The 20,496-nt window shown below is 50.2% G+C and overlaps 1 protein-coding gene across 1 annotated transcript in view; it reads left to right on the top strand.

The window, feature by feature from the left end:
* INTS8 (integrator complex subunit 8) overlaps positions 1-20,496 on the top strand; it is a 793,677-nt gene that overhangs the window by 191,302 nt on the left and 581,879 nt on the right. Inside the window, exon 11 of the mRNA XM_086966019.1 lies at positions 15,483-15,624. Within this exon, the coding sequence (XP_086822145.1) occupies positions 15,483-15,624 (142 nt within the window). The remainder of the gene's footprint in view (positions 1-15,482; positions 15,625-20,496) is intronic.

Genomic DNA, 20,496 nt, shown 5'->3' with positions numbered 1-20,496 from the left:
GTCCTTGATCTTAACCTACCCTCAGTGACAGTCAAAATGAACATTTTGACAGAGGTGCTTCTGCCGGACGTTTCCCCCTCTGAACCCTTATTCTCATTTAATGAAGCCCTGATGGACGTTCTACCTGGGACCTGGTCCAAGCCCTGCACAGGGTCTCCTGTGAATAGGACGATTGCCCGACGCCATAATTCCCCTCCTTTTTGCTCCCAGTTTCCTTACCCAGCATCCCACCCGGAGACTTTAGTGGTCCAAATCTCCTCATCCTGTATTCACCCTGGCGCATTCCCTACCACTCCATCGGATAGGTAATCCAAGAGGCTGGACTGGATGACTTTGGTAAGAGAATGGTCACATCCTCTAGCCTTGCTATGTGCTGCATGCCTATTTAGCCATGACTCCCAATCAAAATGGGATTCTTTTGTGCAATTTCTGCCTATGGTCCCGTAGGAGGCTCGGGTCATAGTCTCACAAGAAGTTGCCGATGGAAGAAATGCAGCAAAGTTCTCTATCAGGTGTGGACTTGATGCAACCAACTTGCCAAGCAGAGCACTTTCGTCTGTGGCTTTGCAGCACCATGCCTGGCTGAGAACATCTGTTTTTTTAGGGGATAACCAGGCTTCCCTCATGGAGATGCCCTTGGATGGCTCTTGCCTATTTGGAGACCAGGCAGATTCAGCTCCAGACCGTTTCAAGGACAGCAGATCCATGGGCAGGTCCTTGGGCTTGTCTATGGCTCCTCATCAGCCCCAATCCGCCTTCTGCCCCTTTCATGGCTACGGAAGGGGTCTCCAGTCACGCCCATACCCTCAGTCACCCAGCTTCCCAGCCTTTTTGTGGTTGAGGGAATGGTTCTCACTGACATCCAACCGTTAGGACAATCCCCCTCACCCTCAAGCAGCCGCTGCCTCCTAAGCCTCTTAAATCTGCCATCAGACTATCAGGGGTACTCAGTGGGAGGCAGGATATGCCATCACCTCCCCCACTGGAGGCGTAATTACGACTTAGAATCCAAAACCGTGTTTGTTGACCTGCTGAAACGGTATAAAAAATCCATTCTATTGGCCAAAATCACTTACTTTTCTCAGAAAATAATGGACTCCGCCTCTAAGGCTAAGGACATTTTTTCTATTGTTGAGGAGCTCACCTCGCTGGACCGTGTCACTATCCAACCACAGTCTACACAAGCTCTCTGTGATTCCCTTAACTCATATTTCATTGACAAAATCGTCACCATAAAGAAAAACATTCCCCTTCCTTTTTCCCCTACTCCTCCATCTTTACCCCCTATAAACCCCTGTCGCTTGGATGTTTTTCCTCCTATTTCCCCGACCGAGTTCAATTCTCTGTCAAAGAAGTCTTCTTGGCCTGCCCAGACCTCCCGTTGGCGGCACTGCTCAACAACTCTCTTGCTACAGGCACGGTACCGGATTCTTTTAAACAGGCGGTTGTAGTTCCTATATTAAAGAAACCTGGCGCCGACCCTTCGGTCCTGAGTAATTTTCGGCCGATCTCCCTTCTCCCCAATCTTGGGAAAATCCTGGAGACTTACGTTACTCGCTGTCTCAGTACGTTCATTGAGGGTTCTTCCTTCTTCCTTCTTGGATAATCAGCAAGCCGGCTTCAGGCCAGCTCATTCTACCGAAGCTGTTATTGTGGCCGTGATGGACATGCTGAGGAAAGGCGCCAACAAGAATATCGCCCAGGCACTTGTATTGCTGGACTTGTCGGCTGCCTTTGACACGGTCGATCATGCAACGCCCTCTCGCCACTTTTATTTAACCTTTATATGCAACCTCTTATAGCCTCCCTCCGTAATACCCCGGTTACCATTTTTAATTATGCTGATGATTTACAGTTTATTTTCCCTGTTGATTCCACCCCTTCCTCCTGTGCCAACTTCCAATCCACCATGCTTGCCATCTCTGAGTGGATGCATTATAGCCAGCTGAAGCTCAATTCCAACAAGACGGAGTTAGTGCTGACGGGTGGGTTGGCTAACCCTTGGAACTCTACCTTTTCGCCTTCGTCCCTTGGGTCTCCGCCCAGACCGGTCAATTCGGTAAAGAGCCTAGGCGTAATTATATGTTGTGACCTGTCTATGAGGCCTCAAATTAATGCAGTTACATCATCCTGTTTCTTTCATCTGCGCAGGATTCGCAAAATTTGTAGGTTTCTTACCACCGAGGCACTCATTCTCGTCATTATGGCTCTTGTCACCTCCCGTATTGACTACGCTAACACCCTCTATGTTGGGATATCTGCTTACCATCTTCATCGGCTGCAGCTGGTGCAAAACCAGGCAGCAAGACTGGTCTTTCATCAGCCTAAACATCAACATGTCTCGCCCCTGTTGAGGAGACTGCATTGGCTCCCAGTGGCTTATCGCTGCATGTTTAAACTTGGCTGTACTGTCTTTAAGGCTCTCGCCGATCAAGCTCCTGCTTTCATCACGTCCAGCCTTCAGCATTATGTTCCCTCGAGAGATCTCCGTTCCACCTCTCACAACCTGTTGATTGTCCCATGGTATAAACGCAAAAAGCATGGTGGCCTGTGTTTTTCTCTCCTGGCCCCCACACTGTGGAATTCCCTTCCGACTCCCCTCAGACTTTGCCCCAGCTATGTTTGCTTTCGTAAACTGCTCATAACTCACTTCTTCCATTTAGCCTATGAGTAACTTTGGCGACTGTCCCCCCGCAATTGATTTGAGCGCCATGAAACTGTCTGGTGACCGAGCGCGGTATAAATGTTTTTAACATAACATAACTGGTGGTCAGTAACATCAGACTGTTGGGTATTACTTCCTTTCCTTTGCTGCACCCCTTCACCCATCTCAGCCACGTACGATCAGCAGACAGAGTACCATCACTCCTTGCTCCATCAAAAAGTGCAGACTCTCTTAGCTAATGGAGCCATCAAGAGGGTGCCTGCATCAGAAGTAGGTAATGGTTGCTATTCTGCTACTCTCTGGTGTCAAAAGAAGACGGAGGACTTTGTTCTATCCTAGATATGATCTGCGCCATATCTGAAAGAGACACGTTAGTGATAGATTCCTTACCTTAGAATATCCCCAGGCGTCAGACTGGATCCGGAAACTTTTGCGTAGCAATACCCCTGCGCGCTGGTAGGCGTCGTCTGCGGCTCCGCGTCCGTCGTCGGCGTCGTGAGCGCCGGGATGACGTCGTCGGAGTACTTAGACGGCGCCCATGCGCGCTGACGTCAGTTCTTCTTTTTTCCGCGCCAGCTAGCGCAGATCCGGAAGAAGCTCTACCCCCAGTCACTTTTTGACTGAAAAGTTTTTGATCCTTTTTGATCTCTTTTAGTCGACTGTCTCGACTATCGGTGCCAGGGATGCCCGGGTTCAAGCCTTGTACGAAGTGCGGCCGACTCATGTCGGTCACGGACCCCCATCGCCGGTGCCTGAAGTGCTTAGGCCTCGACCACGACGATCGAACCTGCGTCGACTGCCGGGCCCTGACGTCGAAGGCTAGGCGGGAGCGGTCCCGCAAGCGTCTCAAGCTGAGGCACTCGGCCCCGCGCCGCTCCAGGTCCCGGTCCCGGTCCCACGGGAGGTCGAGGGACAGGTCGCGAGGTCGGAGTCATCGACGTTCCGGAAGTGGACACCGATCGTCTGGTTCCAAGTCCTCAGGTAAGAGGCATGAGAGGTCGGAACGACACCATCGGTCCTCCGACCCGCCCCGACGCTCGCTCGATGCGGCCGGGGACTCGGGCGACACCGCCCACGCGGCTCCGCGGGAGTCGCAAGCGTCGCCGCCTGCCCCACACCTTCGGGTCCCTGGGCACGGCGCGTCGCAGGAGGAGGTTGAGAGGTACCTCATGGCCATGAGGGCCCTCCCTCCTCAGTCGGTTCCCGTGGCGCCTTCGGGCCGATCGGCTCCGTCTGGAGGTCCTTCCGGGTCGGGCGCTTCGGCCCCGACGACGTCGGGTACTTCGGGCCCGGCGCCGCTGGCGACTTCGGTCCCGGCGCCGCGCGACCTCGCTGGATCCGGCTCCGGATCCGGGACCTCGCCGGTCGACCTTACGACCTCGCCGGCGCCGTCCCTTCAGGTGTCGTCCCCGGCAGCCGATGTGGTTGCCGACCCCAATGCTTCCTACGGTCCTACTCAGGAGTCGGAGGGGCGCCGCTGGGCGCCGATTCCGTCGGCCTTTGGAAACTTCTATCTCCACGAGGAGGCCCTGGCTGTTAATCCTGGTCTCCAGGAGCCAGGTGACGAGGAGCAATGGGAGGGGTCCGAGGACCCTCTGGCACGTGATTGCCAGTCGCATCAGGACTGGACATATGAGCTTGGGGAGGCCAGTGGTATTGACACCTCGCCAGACACTGGATTTACGTCGCCCCCGACTGTGGCTTCGGAGGCGGGTTCTGCTTACAGCGTAGTGTTGACGAAGGCAGCTAAGGCCTTAAACCTTCAGCTCCCCGTCGCGGCCGTGAGGACTAATCTCCTCTCTGAGGTCCTCAAACAGCAGTCCGGCTCCACGGAGCCCCTCCTGCCGTTCAATGAGGCCTTGTGTGACGTTCTGCTGGGCACTTGGTCCAAGCCCGCCACAGGTCCCCCTGTGGACAGGAACGTGGCCAGACGCTACCGCCCGGCACCGGGCGACCCTTGCTTTTTGTCCACCCATCCCACCCCCGAGAGCCTGGTCATCCAGGCCTCTAACTCCCAAACCGCATTCCCGTCGGCCCCGCCCGACAGGGAATCCAAGAGATATGAGCAGTTCGGGAAGAAGGTCTTCTCGTCTGTGAGCCTAGGGCTACGGTCTGTGAACACCGACTGTCTCTTGGGCCGCTACACCCACACTCTGTGGGACACGGTTGCGGAGGTGCTGCCACAATGCCCTGAGGAGGTCAGGGCTAAACTCAGCCAAACCCTTGCGGACGGCCGAGATGCGGCACGCTTCTCTATCCGGTGTGGGCTGGATACCACGGACTCACTGGGCAGGGCGATGGCAACGACGGTGGCGGTTCGACGCCACGCCTGGTTGAGGTCCGCCAACTTCTCGGCCGATGTCCAGGCCACCCTTCTGGACATGCCGTTTGATGGCCGTCGCCTCTTCGGCGACAAGGCAGACCATGCGCTGGAACGTTTCAAGGACTCCAGGGCCACGGCCAAGTCCTTGGGCCTTACGGCCCCACGCCAGCAATCGGGTGCCTTTCGCTCCTTTCGTGGCCACGGAAGGGGCGCCCCACCACGGACCGTCAGCCACGCGCCGCAGAATGTTCAGCAACGCGGTGGCGGCCGTGGGAACCGCCGTGGCGGTGGTCGGGGCCAGCGGCGAGGCCAGTCCACACCTCCCTCAGCAGCCCCCGCCTCAAAACCTTCCTAGTCCGAGTTTTCAGGCCCATGTGACGCCTGTGGGAGGCAGGGTTCGCCATCACCTCTCCCACTGGCATACAGTCACTTCGGACAGGTGGGTGCTGCAAATTGTCCGAAGGGGTTTCTCCCTCCCCTTCGAGTCTTCCCCTCCATCCATGCCACCTCAATACCACCGTGTGTCGGGGGATCACTTGCAACTTCTGCAAGAGGAGGTTTCGGCCCTCTTGGCCAAGAGGGCCATCGAGCGCGTTCCTGGGCCAGAAGTAGGACGTGGTTGTTACTCCCACTACTTTCTGGTACCCAAGAAGGGCAAAGGGGGCCTACGCCCTATCTTGGATCTGCGGAACGTCAACGGCTTCCTCCGGACGGAGAAGTTCAAGATGCTCACTTTGGCTCAGGTCCTGGCTGCCCTGGACCCGGGAGACTGGATGGTAGCGTTGGACTTGCAGGACGCCTATTTCCACATCCCCGTCCTGCCGGCCCACCGGCGTTACCTACGGTTCATGGTAGGCCAAGAGCACTTTCAGTTTACCGTGCTCCCCTTCGGCCTTGCCAGCGCCCCACGGGTGTTCACGAAGGTGATGGCGGTGGTCGCAGCCCATCTGCGCAGGCAGGGGATATCAGTCTTCCCCTACCTCGACGACTGGTTGTTGAAGGCGGGCTCGCCCCAGTCAGTCGTCAGCCACCTCCAGACTACGGCCGACCTCCTGCACTTGCTGGGGTTCTCCATCAATGTGCCGAAGTCACACCTGTGTCCCTCTCAAAAGCTCCTCTTCATCGGAGCGGTTCTCGACTCGGCGCAGTTTCGGGTTTACCCACCCGAACAGCGGGTTCGGGATATTCAGGCTCTGATTCCTGTCTTCAGGCCGTTATCCCGGGTCTCGGTCAGGTTGACGCTGCGGCTTCTGGGGCTGATGGCCTCCTGCATCCTTCTGGTGCGTCACGCCAGGTGGCGGATGCGGGCTCTGCAGTGGGACCTGAAGTTTCAGTGGGCCCAGCATCAGGGCAACCTGTCCGATCATGTCCTGATCTCAGAGGGCACTGCGAAGCAACTGCAGTGGTGGCTCACGGACTGCGACTGGGTCAGTGGCAGACCCCTCTCCCTACCCCAGCCGGAGCACGTAGTTGTGACGGACGCGTCCCTCCAGGGCTGGGGAGGCCACATGGGAGAGGCGGAGATCAGAGGCCTCTGGTCTCCGGCGGAGTCCCGGCTCCACATCAACCTTCTGGAGCTGCGGGCGATTCGTCTTGCACTGAAGGCATTCCTCCCCTCTGTCAAGGGGAGCGTAGTGCAAGTGTTCACCGACAACACCACCGCCATGTGGTACTGCAACAAACAGGGCGGTGTGGGGTCGTGGACCCTCTGCCAGGAGGCTCTGCGCCTCTGGCAGTGGCTGGAACATCAGGGCGTGACCCTGGTGGTTCAACACCTGGCAGGCTCTCTGAATGCCAGGGCGGACGAACTCAGCCGCCGGTGCATGATGGATCACGAATGGCGTCTGAACTCGGACGTGGCGCAAGGTCTCTTTCGACAGTGGGGAGAGCCTTGGTTAGATCTATTCGCCACAGAAGAGAACGCGCAATGTCAGCAGTTCTGCGCGTTGGAGTTTCCAAGGCGGCACTCGCTCGGAGACGCTTTTCGTCGCGAGTGGAGCTGCGGTCTGTTGTACGCCTTTCCGCCTATACCACTTCTGCCCAGAGTGCTGAAGAAGATCAGGCGCGACCGGGCCCAGGTCGTCCTTGTGGCTCCGGACTGGGCACGAAGATACTGGTATCCCGAGCTACTCAGCATGTCAGTCGATCCCCCGATTCGTCTGCCTCTTCGGGAGGACCTTCTGTCGCAGCAGCAGGGGACGGTCCTGCACCCGAACCTGTCCAGTCTCCACCTACAAGCTTGGAGATTGAGCGGCGGCAGTTGAGGCCATTTGACTTGCCTCCCGAAGTCTGTGATATCATTCTGGCAGCCAGGCGTCCCTCCACAAAGTCGGTATACGCCTGCCGGTGGAACAGATTTGTGGCATGGTGCACAGCAAAGGCTGTGGATCCTCTCTCTGCACCCCTTTCGGAAGTGCTGCTCTTTCTTCTTTCCCTTGCCCAGCAGGGCTCTGCTCTGGGCACTCTTAAAGGGTACCTTTCTGCTCTATCAGCCTTCTTGAGGCTACCAGATCAGCCTTCTTTATTCAAGTCCCCTATTGTGAGTAGATTTCTGAAGGGCATCACGCACATGTTCCCTCCCGTTCCCTTCGTGATGCCCCAGTGGGACTTGAATCTGGTTCTCACCTATCTGATGTGTGCTCCCTTTGAGCCGCTTCATAACTGCCCTCTTCGTCTCCTTACTCTAAAGACGGCCTTCCTGGTTGCCATCACCTCTGCCAGGAGGGTGAGTGAGCTCCAGGCTCTTTCTTCTTCTCCACCTTTCCTGTCTGTTCATCCTGATAAGGTGGTGTTACGTACACGACCTTCCTTTCTGCCCAAGGTTGTCACGGCCTTCCACATCGGGCAGTCCATCACTTTGCCCACCTTCTTTCCGCCTCCGCACCCCTCGAAAGAGGAGGAGAGGCTCCACCGTCTGGATCCAAAACGTGCGCTCTCCTACTACCTAGATCGCACACGCCAATTCCGGGTGGATGACCAACTCTTCGTTGGTTACGTGGGCGCGAAGAAGGGAAAGGCTGTGCACAAGAGGACCATCTCTAGGTGGATCATCTTGTGTATTCAAGCATGTTACTCCATGGCGAGGAAGGAGCCCCCGGCTGGATTGCGGGCTCACTCCACTCGGGCCACGGCAACGACAACTGCCCTGGGCCGCGGTGTCCCCCTGCAGGACATCTGTCAGGCAGCGACGTGGGCCTCGCTGCACACGTTCGCGAGACACTACTGCCTGGACAGTCAAGTCCGGAGGGATGGCTTCTTTGGCCGTTCCGTCCTCCAGGACTTTCTGGTGTGATATTGGTTCGCAGACCCACCACCGGGGTTGGTATTGCTGGGGTATCTATTCTAAGGTAAGGAATCTATCACTAACGTGTCTCTTTCAGATGCACAAGTTACTACTTGTGTAACGATATATCTGTAAGAGACATTAGTTAGTGATAGATTCCTTACCGACCCACCCATCCTCCCCGTTCTGCGAACCGATATCTAGGGTTAAGGTCATCCCCTTTCAGGGCCCTAGTTTCATGGCACCAGTGTTAGTTCTATCATGGCTCTGCGTATCTGGCGCGGAAAAGCTGTGTTATCAGAACTGACGTCAGCGCGCATGGGCGCCGTCTAAGTACTCCGACGACGTCATCCCGGCGCTCACGACGCCGACGACGGACGCGGAGCCTCAGACGACGCCTACCAGCGCGCAGGGGTATTGCTACGCAAAAGTTTCCGGATCCAGTCTGACGCCTGGGGATATTCTAAGGTAAGGAATCTATCACTAATTAATGTCTCTTACAGATATATCGTTACACAAGTAGTAACTTGTGCCTCAGCCTCTTCTTGAAGAAGGAGGAATTAAAAATGCTTACACTTGCCCAAGTTCTGTCTTCCCGGGATCCTGGAGACTGGATGGTAGCGTTGGACTTGATGACACTTATTTCCACATCCTCGTCCTGCCTGCCAGACGATATCTGCAGTTCATGGTAGGCCACAAGCACTTTCAGTTTGCTGTGCTACCCTTCTACCTTACCGGCGCCCCTTAGGTGTTCACCAAGGTAAGGACTGTGGTTGCAGTTCATCTGAGGAGGTCTGGGATTCCATTCTTCCTCTACTCGACAACTGGTTGTTAAAGGTGGGCTCGCCCCAGGCAGTCGTCTCACAACTTCATACTACAGTGAAACTCCTGCGCTCTCTGAGGTTCAATATCAATTTGCCAAAGTCACACCCGACTCCCTCGCAGACACTCTCTTTCATCTGAGCTGTTCTGGACACGGTGCGTATTGGGCTTATTCTCCCGAGCGGCTAATCCAGCATATTCAGGCAATGATACTGATGTTTTGGCCTCGATCCTGGATTTTGGTGGGAAGGACTCTGAGACTAATGGGCCTCATGGCCTCCTGGATCCTGCTGTTGACACCTGCCCACTGGCATTAGCAGGCTCTGCAGTGTGACCTCAAGGCCCAGTGGTCTCAGCATCAGGGGATTGTTTCCGACGCGGTCCAGATCTTGGAGGGAACTGCAAAAGACCTGCTGTAGTAGCTAAAGAACAGTGATTCGGTCAGTGGCAACCCCTCTCCCTACCCTAAATCAGAGTTGACTGTAGTGACAGATGTGGCACTCCTTGGCTGGGGTATCTGCCTGGTAGAGGTGGAGATCAGAGGACTCCAGGAGATTTGGAAGGCTTTGAAAGCCCTCCTTCCTTCGATTGAGGGAAGGCTGGTGCAGGTCTTCATGGACAACACCACTGCCATGTAGTACCACAACAAACAGGGCGGTGGGGTTGTGGACTCTGTTTCTAGAGGCTCTGTGCCTCTGGACATGGCTGGAATGGCAAGGCATTTCTCTGGTGATTTAACACCTGGCAAGCTCCTTGTCCGCCAGGACACACAAACTCAGCCGAAGATGCCCAGTGGATCACAAATTGCATATCCACCCAGACGGGGTCCAAGGTCTCTTTCAGCAGTGGGGAGAGCCTTGGTTAGATCTGTTTGCCACAGCCGGAAATGTGTAGTGCCAGCTGTTCTGGGTGCGGAAGTTTCCAAGGAGGCTCTGGCTTGGAGACTCATTTCATCTCAAGTGGAGCTCCGGCCTCCTGTACTCTTTCCTGTCATTACCACTCCGTCCCAGAGTTCTCTAGATCATTAGTGACTGGGCCCAAGTTATTTTTATGGCTCCAGATTGGGCATGGGGGGTCTGCTATCCATATCTGTTGAGCTTAACCATCAGTCCACAGGTTAGGAAGCCTCTTCTGGAGCATCTTCTGTCGCAGCAACAGGGAAGGATTCTGCACCGAAACATGCGCACCCTCCATCTCCATGCATGGAGCTTGAGCAGCGACACTTGATAGCTTTCGACTTTCCCCCCGAAGTCAGTGATGTTATTCTGGCAACTAGGCATCCCTCCACCACAATGGTATATGCTTGCCTTTGGGAAAAGTTTGTATCATGGTGTGCCTCCCAAAACGTTGACCACCTTACCTGCACCTCTTTCATGAGATCTTTGGTTTGTACTTTCTTTGGCTCTCAGAACTCTGCTTTGGGCACACTTAATGGTTTCCTGTCTGCCATCTCGGTTTTTTGTGGTTGCCGGACCAACCTTCTCTTTTTAAGTCACTGGTTGTGGCTACGTCCCTTAAAGACTTGCAATGTATGTTTCCACCTAAGCCCTTTATCATCCCTCGGTGGGACCTAAAGCTGGTTCTCACCTTCCTCATATGTGCACCATTTGAGCCTTCACACAAATGTCCTCTTAGGGAAGCTGACCATCAAAACCACCTTTTTATAAACTGGGCTTCTGAACAAATGTCTCCTTCATAATATAGGTTGTCACTCATGTCCATGTAGGCCAGGACATAACTTTGCTTACCAGTACCTTCTTAGCTTCATCTCATCCAGCCAACTGGTAAGCTGGCGAGTACCAGTCAGCAACCCCTTCTACCATGAGGTACTCTCTGTTTCCCTTCACACTTTTCTTTATAGTTATTGGTGGGAGGTGGAACCTAGCCTGGATGTTTTTTTAAAGTAGTGATTGATACACCGTGACAATTAGAGTAGTGCAAGTAATCACACTCAAGGGAATTGAGAAGAATATTGAAAACCCTTGTATTGTCTTTCCTGTTGGGATTAGGTGTAATTCAGGTGAGGCTCTTGTTGTTTATAACACCCCTTTCCGGGCCTGTGTCTTTTCTGCACCGTTTGTCAGTAATCATCGTGGCTCCATGCTCCTGGCGAGGAAAGTCACGAAAGTAACCGACATCAGCACGCCCAGGTGGCGCATATATAGGTACCGCGCATGTCACTACTGGCGCGGACGACTCTGAGGCAGAACCAAACAATGCCACATACAAGCTTGCAGGTGTACTGCTAGAACATCTTCCAGATCTAGTCTGAACCCTGGTCAGGAATATGCAGCTAGATAGAGTCTCTACCAGATAAGGCGTTACCGAAGGTAAGTAACTTGTTCAGTATGCCCTTATTTATCCAATCGTTCTTTTTTGATGTGACCTTAGTTATTAAATTACTACCATTTTTGACTTGGGCTGGTTTAAACTGAGTTTCCTTAATTGAGCTAGTAACTTTGCTTAAAGTTACTCAGCTGACCCGCCTCGATATGATGAGGTAGGAACCCCCCCCCACCTCTCCAATGAAATAGCATGTACTCCGCTAGTCACGGTAAGCACCTGACTGAACATGGAAGTAAAGATACAATTTAGCCATCGATATACACAAGCAATGGGCTGATGTTACCAGTTTGTGTTGGTGCGTGGGAGCAAGCTGAAATTAGCATATAGATAGCAAAATAGCCCTGCTGTATACATTGGCTACATCCAGATTGCCAGGAGATGGCAACTAGTGGGTGGACTCCAGGACTGTAGGCGAGTTTCGCACTTACTGACTGATAGGCAGTCGATCACTCATCCTACAGCTACACACTAGAACCACATTTTAAATCTGGTTTGATTCCGGACTGATCAATATCTTGAGGCCTGGAAATATTCTAGAATGACCACCTTTTGTACTGGTTTTATATTCTTTTCTCCAGTCTTTCATCATAATCAAAACATAACCACCATCCGTTCAAAACTGATGAAGGAAAAATGGACTGAATACTTTTCGGTCAATCAAGGCCAACAAGTGAACTAGGGAATAGCCTGTAGCAGTAGAATAACTTTCCCTTGCAAACCGAGGTGCCGCATAATAACTTTATCAGCGAGGCGGAGATAAAGAATGTAAAAGCAGAATACTTTTTTAACCAGCAAGCTGGGATAAAGCCTGTAATGGCAGAATACTTTTCACCCTTCAAGTCAAGATAAAGCCTGTACCAGCAGAATACCTTTGCACCTCCAAGCAGGAACTCGGACTGTAGTAGTGGAATGCCTTTTAACATGCGAACCAGTGTAACACGTGTAGCAATAAGATACATTTTGACTTGCGTGCCAAGTACAACCCCAACCGCACTTCACTACAAGGGGCAGAGAGGTCAAGCAGTCAAGGGCTTGTTATATAGGTAATATGACAGTGCTTGCTCTCAGAGCTCAACTGTCAACCAGCTGTCCCAATAAGGTGAATGTTCAGCACAGTGTTTGTCTTTGTAAGAAAGAAAGTACATTCATCGCACAGTTGCATGCAAGACTACACTCTCCAGTAGTCATACTTAACTAATGTCTCCCTAACTTTCCCGTCCCAGGGCTCTTCCACGGTACAGCGTCCCTTTACTTTAAGGGCAATCGGGTGTAGTGTTTATTCAGATTAACTGCAGACTTGATCACGCACATTTTACAAAATGCACTCCGTCTGTATTTCTTACCCCTTCACGGCTAGAAAAGTATCTTGAGTCCTTTTGGCTACTGCCTTGTGCTGCGAGAAGGTTCTCCCTCAGGCTTGTGGAAAGTCACAGAGAAGTGCCGTGATTGGAAGCAAGTCTGCCAGTCATGTTCTTGCTGTTGCTGTACCAGGTCCCTTGAAGCTTTACGTAGACAAAGCCACGGCAGCCTGGATGCTAACTGTCTCCGCTGCAAGCATAGCCTGGCAATTGGAGGTCATGAAGGGGTATGGTCTTAACCAGACTGTAGGTAGGTGTGGTCCCAAGGGAATCCTCTGCAATTGTCAGTTGTAGCTTATGTTTAGGCCTATTGTTCTGGAATTGTTGCCCCAGCTTGTTCTTAAATAATTTGCCAGCTGCAATCGTCTTGAGCCTTCAGATATTTGTAGTTGCAGGTTCAATTGGGCCTTCAGTAATCACATAATTGCATCCCCAGCTGATCTTTGACAGTTGTGGTATTGCAGCAGTCAGCTTCTTCCTGGGAATCTCACAGCCACTAAGGACTTGCTGGACCTCGCTCTTCACTGGGCAGCTTATCTTCTTGTAGGTCAAGGCAGGCTCCTTCCCTTTCTCAACAGGCAGGTAGACTGCCCATTTCAGGACAGGCACATAGCTCTGCCATCAGGAAACCCACACTTCAAATGATATGGTCTTACTTCTGGGACGGGCTGTGAGGCAGACACAAGATCTGGTTGAACATCAGTCCTTTGAGTATTCTGCAGAGCACTCCCCTGGACCTAGAGTACTTTGAACTGGTACCTCTTTTGTATACAACTTCCAGGCAGGGGTTGATTTGCCACTGTCACAAATTGTAGAACCGGTTTCAAGTGGTTATCGTTTGAAGTATCCTTCCCAAGTTGTTCTCCTTGTCTAATGTGTGGTTTCACACACGAGGTTGCACAGGAGCTGCCTCCAATCTGGAGTAACCACAATAGAGCCATTAAGAGGAGTGAGGTTTCTGCAACTGACTATCATCAGCCCATCTCAAGGCATAATCCGGGAAAATCTAAAGGTCAGACCTCTCCTGTAGACTTTTTCCTCTTTTTTAATAGAACCTGTAGTCCTACCCCTATCATCCACCAAATGGCAGTGCTCAGGAAGACTGATGAGCTCCCTTATAATCAAAAGGCCTTGTTACTATTTAAAAGCGTACTGTCTGGCCTCGTAATACTTCATGGTCTGGGTCTTAGCCCTCCAACAGCATAAATGTAACCCGTACACTTCAACAGTCTGGGAGCACAGTCCTCAAACTCTCTCTAGTGTTCGGCTAGTTTAGGAGTATACAGAATGGATCCCACTATCCTCCATACTCTGCACATGCGTTTAAATTAGCTTGACACCAGGGCCACAATAAAAGTAAAGCTATCAGATATACACAAAGTCGTAACCCATGGAATGGGAAAACTCCTGTGTACCAAGCAAGGGTATTTCCCTCCCAGCAATATCAGTAACACACAATCTCAAAATACATTAAAAAAAAGTAATCACATGTACCTTAACATATCACAAAAATTCCCCTGGATATAAAATAAATAGTAATAACCATAAAAACTCAAGGATCACATTGCAGTGGCTGCATTATTGTTTAGCGAATTATATATTCCAGGTGCTCTGCACCAAGCTATCTAGATTCTTGCAAAATATGTTGTATGACACAGACTGCTATCCATGCAACTAATAAGACAATTGCCATCAAAAGGCAGCGCGCTATTCATGTTTCATATTATTGGATCTTAAAGTCCTGTTTTCACAAATTTAGATTGAGGGTAGCAGCTCAATTGAGAAGCTGCACATATTTGGAAGCTGTGAGACATACACTTTCAAGCTAAATTGACTAATATCGAGCCTTCTCACTGGTGATGACATCAACAGCAACATTGTTAATAAGTATAAAGTACGGCAGTATAGATTTTTTTTTTTAGTCTTACCTTATTTAATTTGTCTTAAAAAGGAGTTATTTTCCAAAGTGGGCCATGGCTTTACCTGTCCCAACCACTTCAAACTGCAAACCATATCACAATCCATTCCCAAATGAACATGAACTCAGTATGAGAAATTAACTTTTATAGCTGGTACAGAATGCATTTGCAGGACCCTGTGCTGGACTGAGGCATCGGTCCACATCTAAATACACAACACAGCTATCATTGTCCCCAGCTTTTTAACCACAATCCTGAAGCCATGGAATAAACACCTTGCAACCAGATCCACCATAATATCTGAAATGCTTAATCTTCCTCTGCCTTTAGAGTTCATTCCACGTACACATGACAACTGACATGTTGGCATTTTGCGAGCCACTGAAAATTCACTTGTACAACGAATGCCAGTCCACCAAAACCAAAAGAACACCTTCAGAAAAAGGATGAAAACCACTTTATTGTTGTACCCCCAAATGAGATGAACAAGAAGGATGGGCACTGGGATTTTCCTGCACTCTAGTGATGAAAGTTTCTGTCTCCTTCTTATATTATGTTTGGTAACATAGAGCTAGTTGCAGCAGGCAGTTGATTCAACACTTTTTTCATGGTTTGCTTGTGTTTTCCTATTTAACACTTTATGTTGTCATTTCATATTACCACTCAATCGAACAGTTGTTTTTGCACAGAAAGTCAGTGATTTGGTATTCAGTTTTAAGCTATGTTTACATAGACAATTAAACTGTTAAATGTCTCTCTTTCAAAGGGGTGATTCTTTGGCGGACGTTTGTTTCAAAGTCTGTGCCTGCAACACTGTTCGTGATATCCTCCAGGGTCGACCTATTAGTGTCCAATTCAACCAGTTGTTTCTTAAACCAAACAAAGAAAAAATTGAGTTTCTCCTTGAGGTAAGTGTGTTTGTTTCAGTATTTCCTTAATCAGTGAATATAATGTATACCAACAACCTGCTATAAAGTGTGCCTTTTGATTAGATTGCTGCGTATTAAAGCAAATTACACTGGAACTCATCAGTTTTTAATAAGTCACCATGGATTGGTTAACTCGGTTAAGCAAGGTAGGTGGTTGATTTCCAGTTAACCTTGATTCAGATCCTGTCTCCTGGGTGTTCGGGTGTTCAGAGAAGGTGTATATTCAGGAACTCCTGAGAGGTTAGAACATTTGGTTATCTAGTATATTATTTCTACAGACAGTTACTTTAAAAAAAATCCAAGATACTTGGGAAGATCAAATCTCCCTGTACGCCGACGATATCCTGTTATATCTGACCTCTCCTAGGCGCTCCGTAATCAGTCTTCTGGATATCTACACAGCTTATGGTAGAGCATTCGGGTACACCCTTAGTTGGTCTAAGTCCATCCTGTACATGCTGCGTGGCCCGCCACCGCATCTTTCTGACAATTGCCCGCTTAAAACAGCAAACCGCACGTTCAACTACCTGGGGGTCTACATTACAACTGACTCAGGAGAATTCTATACTAAGAACCTGCAGCCACCACTAGATCGTCTCAAAAGAGACATACGTCACTGGGAAACGCTACCGCTAACCTTGCTGGGGAAGGCAGCACTTTTTAAAATGATGGCCCTACCTCGTTTCCTATACATTCTGGAAAATACACCGTATCCGGTGGCATCCTCCTATTTTAAAGCTATTGCAGCGCAGGTCTCCAGTCTGTTGTGGTGCAACAAACCGGTATGTATTGCTGAGGCAAAGCTAGTGCGCGGTTGGTATGATGGTGGAATAGCGCTTCCTGATATACAACTTCATTATTGGGCAGCACAACTGAAAGTGATTAATCAGTGGGTACATTTCTCACAATTAGACCCGGCATTGCAGGCAGATAGAGCGCAATTAGGCGTGAGGAATATGTTAGCTCCCCCTTATGATAAAAAATTGGCACTGGCACTGTTCGGACAAATACGTCATACCCTTGGATTGTGGCTTACGGCTCAGACAAGATTAGGATGGCGGGGGGTAATAACCCAGCTCACTCCACTGTGGGATACGAAACGGCTGGGAAATCTCAGACACAGTAAGGGATCCGACCCTTAGGATGACATTGGAATATCCACGGTCGGAGATATGTGGCAGAAGGGGGAAGTGGTTTCCTTTGACAGCTTACAGCGGCAATACGAATTGGCCCCCTCGGAACGGTTCAGGTACACACAAATCTGACACGCTCTAATGACGGCACCCCCGACTGGTTCAGACCTCCCAGAGGCATCCCTATTGGAGGATAGATTGTTGACTGATTACATGCCAAAGAAGGCAACCTCTCTAACCTACCGGAAACTTGTAAACAATCTGCCGAACCCGACGGATAAATGGGCCCACGATCTAGGTGACACGGACGATTCAGAATGGCAGGAAGCATTAGCATCTCCAAGGGAGGTGGATATACCCTCACGTCTTAAGCTGGTGCAGTTACGCATTTTACACCGCTCCTATTACACTAGACACACCCTGCATAGGATAGGAAGGTTGGAGCATCCCTACTGCCTGAGAGGCTGTGGAGAAGAAAGGACCTTTTACCATACCATATGGGACTGTCCCAGAATAGCGCAATATTGGACACAAGTGCTAAGAACAATCTCGCAAGTGGAGGGGGTCCCGCTGCTACCTGAGCCCAGACGCTGCCTAATAAATATATGGGAGCCAAACGACCTTAAAAGCTCTGGGCAAAGTTGGGTCACACTAGGCATGATGATTGCCAAGAGAAATATAGCACAACAATGGGGAGGAGTGGAGGTGCCAACCCTAACAGCTTGGGGTAAGGATATGGATGGAGCCATGATAGCTGAGAGGGCGGTGTTCTATAGCAGAGGTTACCCTAAAAAGTGGAATAAAATATGTGGAGTGTGGAATACGTACAGAGGTGAGATATGTGATCCACCATCGGACCAAGAAGACAGTGACTCAGACTCAAAAGAGATCTGACGATCAAGGACTAAAAAATAATTATAATTAAAAAAAAGTTGGGTCCCTGATGTTATAAAAATGATGTATATCTATGCTTTTGTAATAATTCAAAAAAAATTTGACAATGATGTGCTGAGCTGTGCTGCATGTTTATGCTCCAGATTGTTTATTGTATCACAAGACTAAAACTAAATAAAAAGTTTAAAAAATCCTAGATAAATATATGTTTTTTCTTTTTAAGTATTAGTAGCTCTCCAAAAGAATATATATTTCCCACATGGGTGCAGGTGTCAAAAAGGAGTCCATTGCCTCGCTGATAAGACCTTCACTGAACAAAATGACTACCGGTGTCTGCTCCCAATTATGAGGCATACATAATGTATTAAAGGGCAATGTTTTAGCTTTTAATAATTTTGTTCAAACACGACAGGTGTAGACACACTTTTTAGCATAATTTGTGAAAGATTGTAACGTACAAGGGAGTTGAACTCGGGTTAAGGAGTAGTGTAATGCAGGTAAATTGGTGTAAAAGAAAGAGCTCTGTCAATAAAATTAGTGACATCCGCTTGCATGTATTGCTCAGGCAATTCAGGTGAGAAACCTTCATATTATTTCAATCTGGATGCTTCATATTGCTGATTCCTGACATTTAGAATATCCCTGGTACCCGACTGGGTCCAGAATATTCTCTCAGCAACGACACCTACACACTGCCATGTGGTATGGTGGTGACCTCACAAGTGACAGAGTGAAGTCGCATAAGGCACCACCCCTGCTTTCTGACAACAGTTGCTTTTATTTCTGCATCCTACAACATTACCCAGAGTTCTGAGCACCTTATAAAAATAAATGTTCAGTGTTTAAGGAAAGTTCTCAGCCCACGAAGATGAAAGGATTCAAGCTGTGCCACAACTGCAGGAACTACATGTCAGTCACAGACCATTGCAATGTATCTTTGGTGTTTGGGCTCTGGTGAAGGCTCGAAGTAGTTTGAGAAATGTGCCATCATACACCCGAAGTCAATCAAAGAAAAGGAATCACCGACCATAAGAAAAATTGCGCTCAAAGAAGAAGTCCTGTTTCAGGTTGTGAGGCTGCTTCTGGTCACTCGTTCAATACCATATGAAGTTCTGCTCCCATTCCAAGTCTTCGGGTGAGTCAACATCAAAAACTCAACAAGTGCAAAAAAAAAAAAAATAAGCAGGATTTGACTTCCCTGCCACTCGTTATGAAGCAAAAAGTCACAAGGGGGACATTCAAAGTTCCCCTCGCCGCCAGGGCCTTCTGACAGCAATCTGGTTCCACAATTGGTACCGGCGTACCTCAGGTTCTCTGGGCCATCATCAACGCTGCAGCAGGTTAAATCTTGTAGCAAGGCCATGTTGTATATCTATAAGACACTGGTTACCCCCTCTGGAATACTGTCCGATCACATTGAGCGGTATTGTCCTCCAGTTGGAATTACGCCTGCAGACACTCCCATGATGCAGACTGTTTACATGGTATTCGCTTCTGCCCTCCGTATCAGCACTCGTACAGACAACCATTCTGGGTCCAAGGTCTACACCAGTCCCTTCTGTGTCGATGCCACCACCGTCTCTGCTGGCTTGTGTGCCAGATCCAGTTCTGATGTGGTCTCAGAGCGCAGACTGACTTTGGCCCATACTGTGTGTAGGAAAGTAGGATCTGCTTTCATGGTCACCCCTACTTTTTGCTGGTGTCATTATGTTTTACTGACTAGTTTGACTGGGATCCTGCTAATCAGGACCCCAGTCTCAGTGCTTCTCTGCTAAATTGGGCATGGTGTGTACTTGCGTACACTCCAGTTTGTCCACTGGTGTAACCTTGCAAGTTCCTTTTTCTTCAACTACTTTGTTTGCTAATGCCAAGGCGTGTTGGTGCCCCTGCCAGACACTGACCTCTTGGCTCTCGACATCAACGGTAGGACAGCTTGTGCACGGCTCCTGGACTTCCTTGACCTGGTCCGCACAGCTGCAACTTGAAGGGCACCTTCAACTCACCGGCATCCCCAACATCGGTGGGCATTCGTTTTCCGCGCCTCCTGGGTGGCATAGACTCTGTCCCCTCTGTTTGCAGGTTCCTCTCACCTTGAATCCACCTTTGGGTTCCACCGGACTCTTCTCACCTTCTTCATCAGCGGTATCTTCCTTAAGTCCTCTATAATGGTCTACGGTGGTTTCCGACACCACTTCTCACCTCTGCACCCAGCTTCCCTAGTGTAGGTGTTGGACCCGGGCCTTTTGGCAGGTTCACCCCGAGACTTTTTGCTTTTTCCTAGCCTGCTTCTGGAACCTGGTGGTGGTGATTTTAGGCCTCTGCGCACTTTTTCACTGTGGTACAGTGTAAAGTGCTTGAGCTCTCTGTGTATGTGTGGTAGTGACCTGCCCTCCCATAGGAATGAATGGGGAATATGTATGCCCATGGTAGTTTCTGATGTGTGGGGAGTGCAGGGGCGAGCTTGATATGTGCGAACTCGTGAGATTGAATGCTGCGTAATGGTATATGCAGCATGATTGTGTCTAGTCTAGAAGTGCCACTTTTAGAAGTTGGCATATTTGTGTAATTTGTGTCTGGCGTGTGATTGGCTGGTGAGCCTGGTCCAGGAGTGCCTGGGCCTGCTTGTGGATTGACTGTCTGGTTTGAGGATGACAGGGGCTGGGGAGCCCAGGAGGTTGTCTGAGTCAGCCCGTGGATGAAAGGCTGCATCTGCTGCCAGGGAAGTGGGAGGAGATGGCACCTGGGAGTGACTAGGGATGTGCCTGCCTGACCACAATGCTGGCTCCACCTCCCGCTGGGCGACTGTCACCTCTGTCCCTGACAC

This window comes from Lissotriton vulgaris, chromosome 4_1, assembly GCF_964263255.1.
Source record: "Lissotriton vulgaris chromosome 4_1, aLisVul1.2, whole genome shotgun sequence".
Classification (NCBI taxonomy): Eukaryota; Metazoa; Chordata; class Amphibia; order Caudata; family Salamandridae; genus Lissotriton; species Lissotriton vulgaris.
Note: the sequence above shows the minus strand (reverse complement) of the source record. Positions and strands in the feature narration are given on the sequence as shown.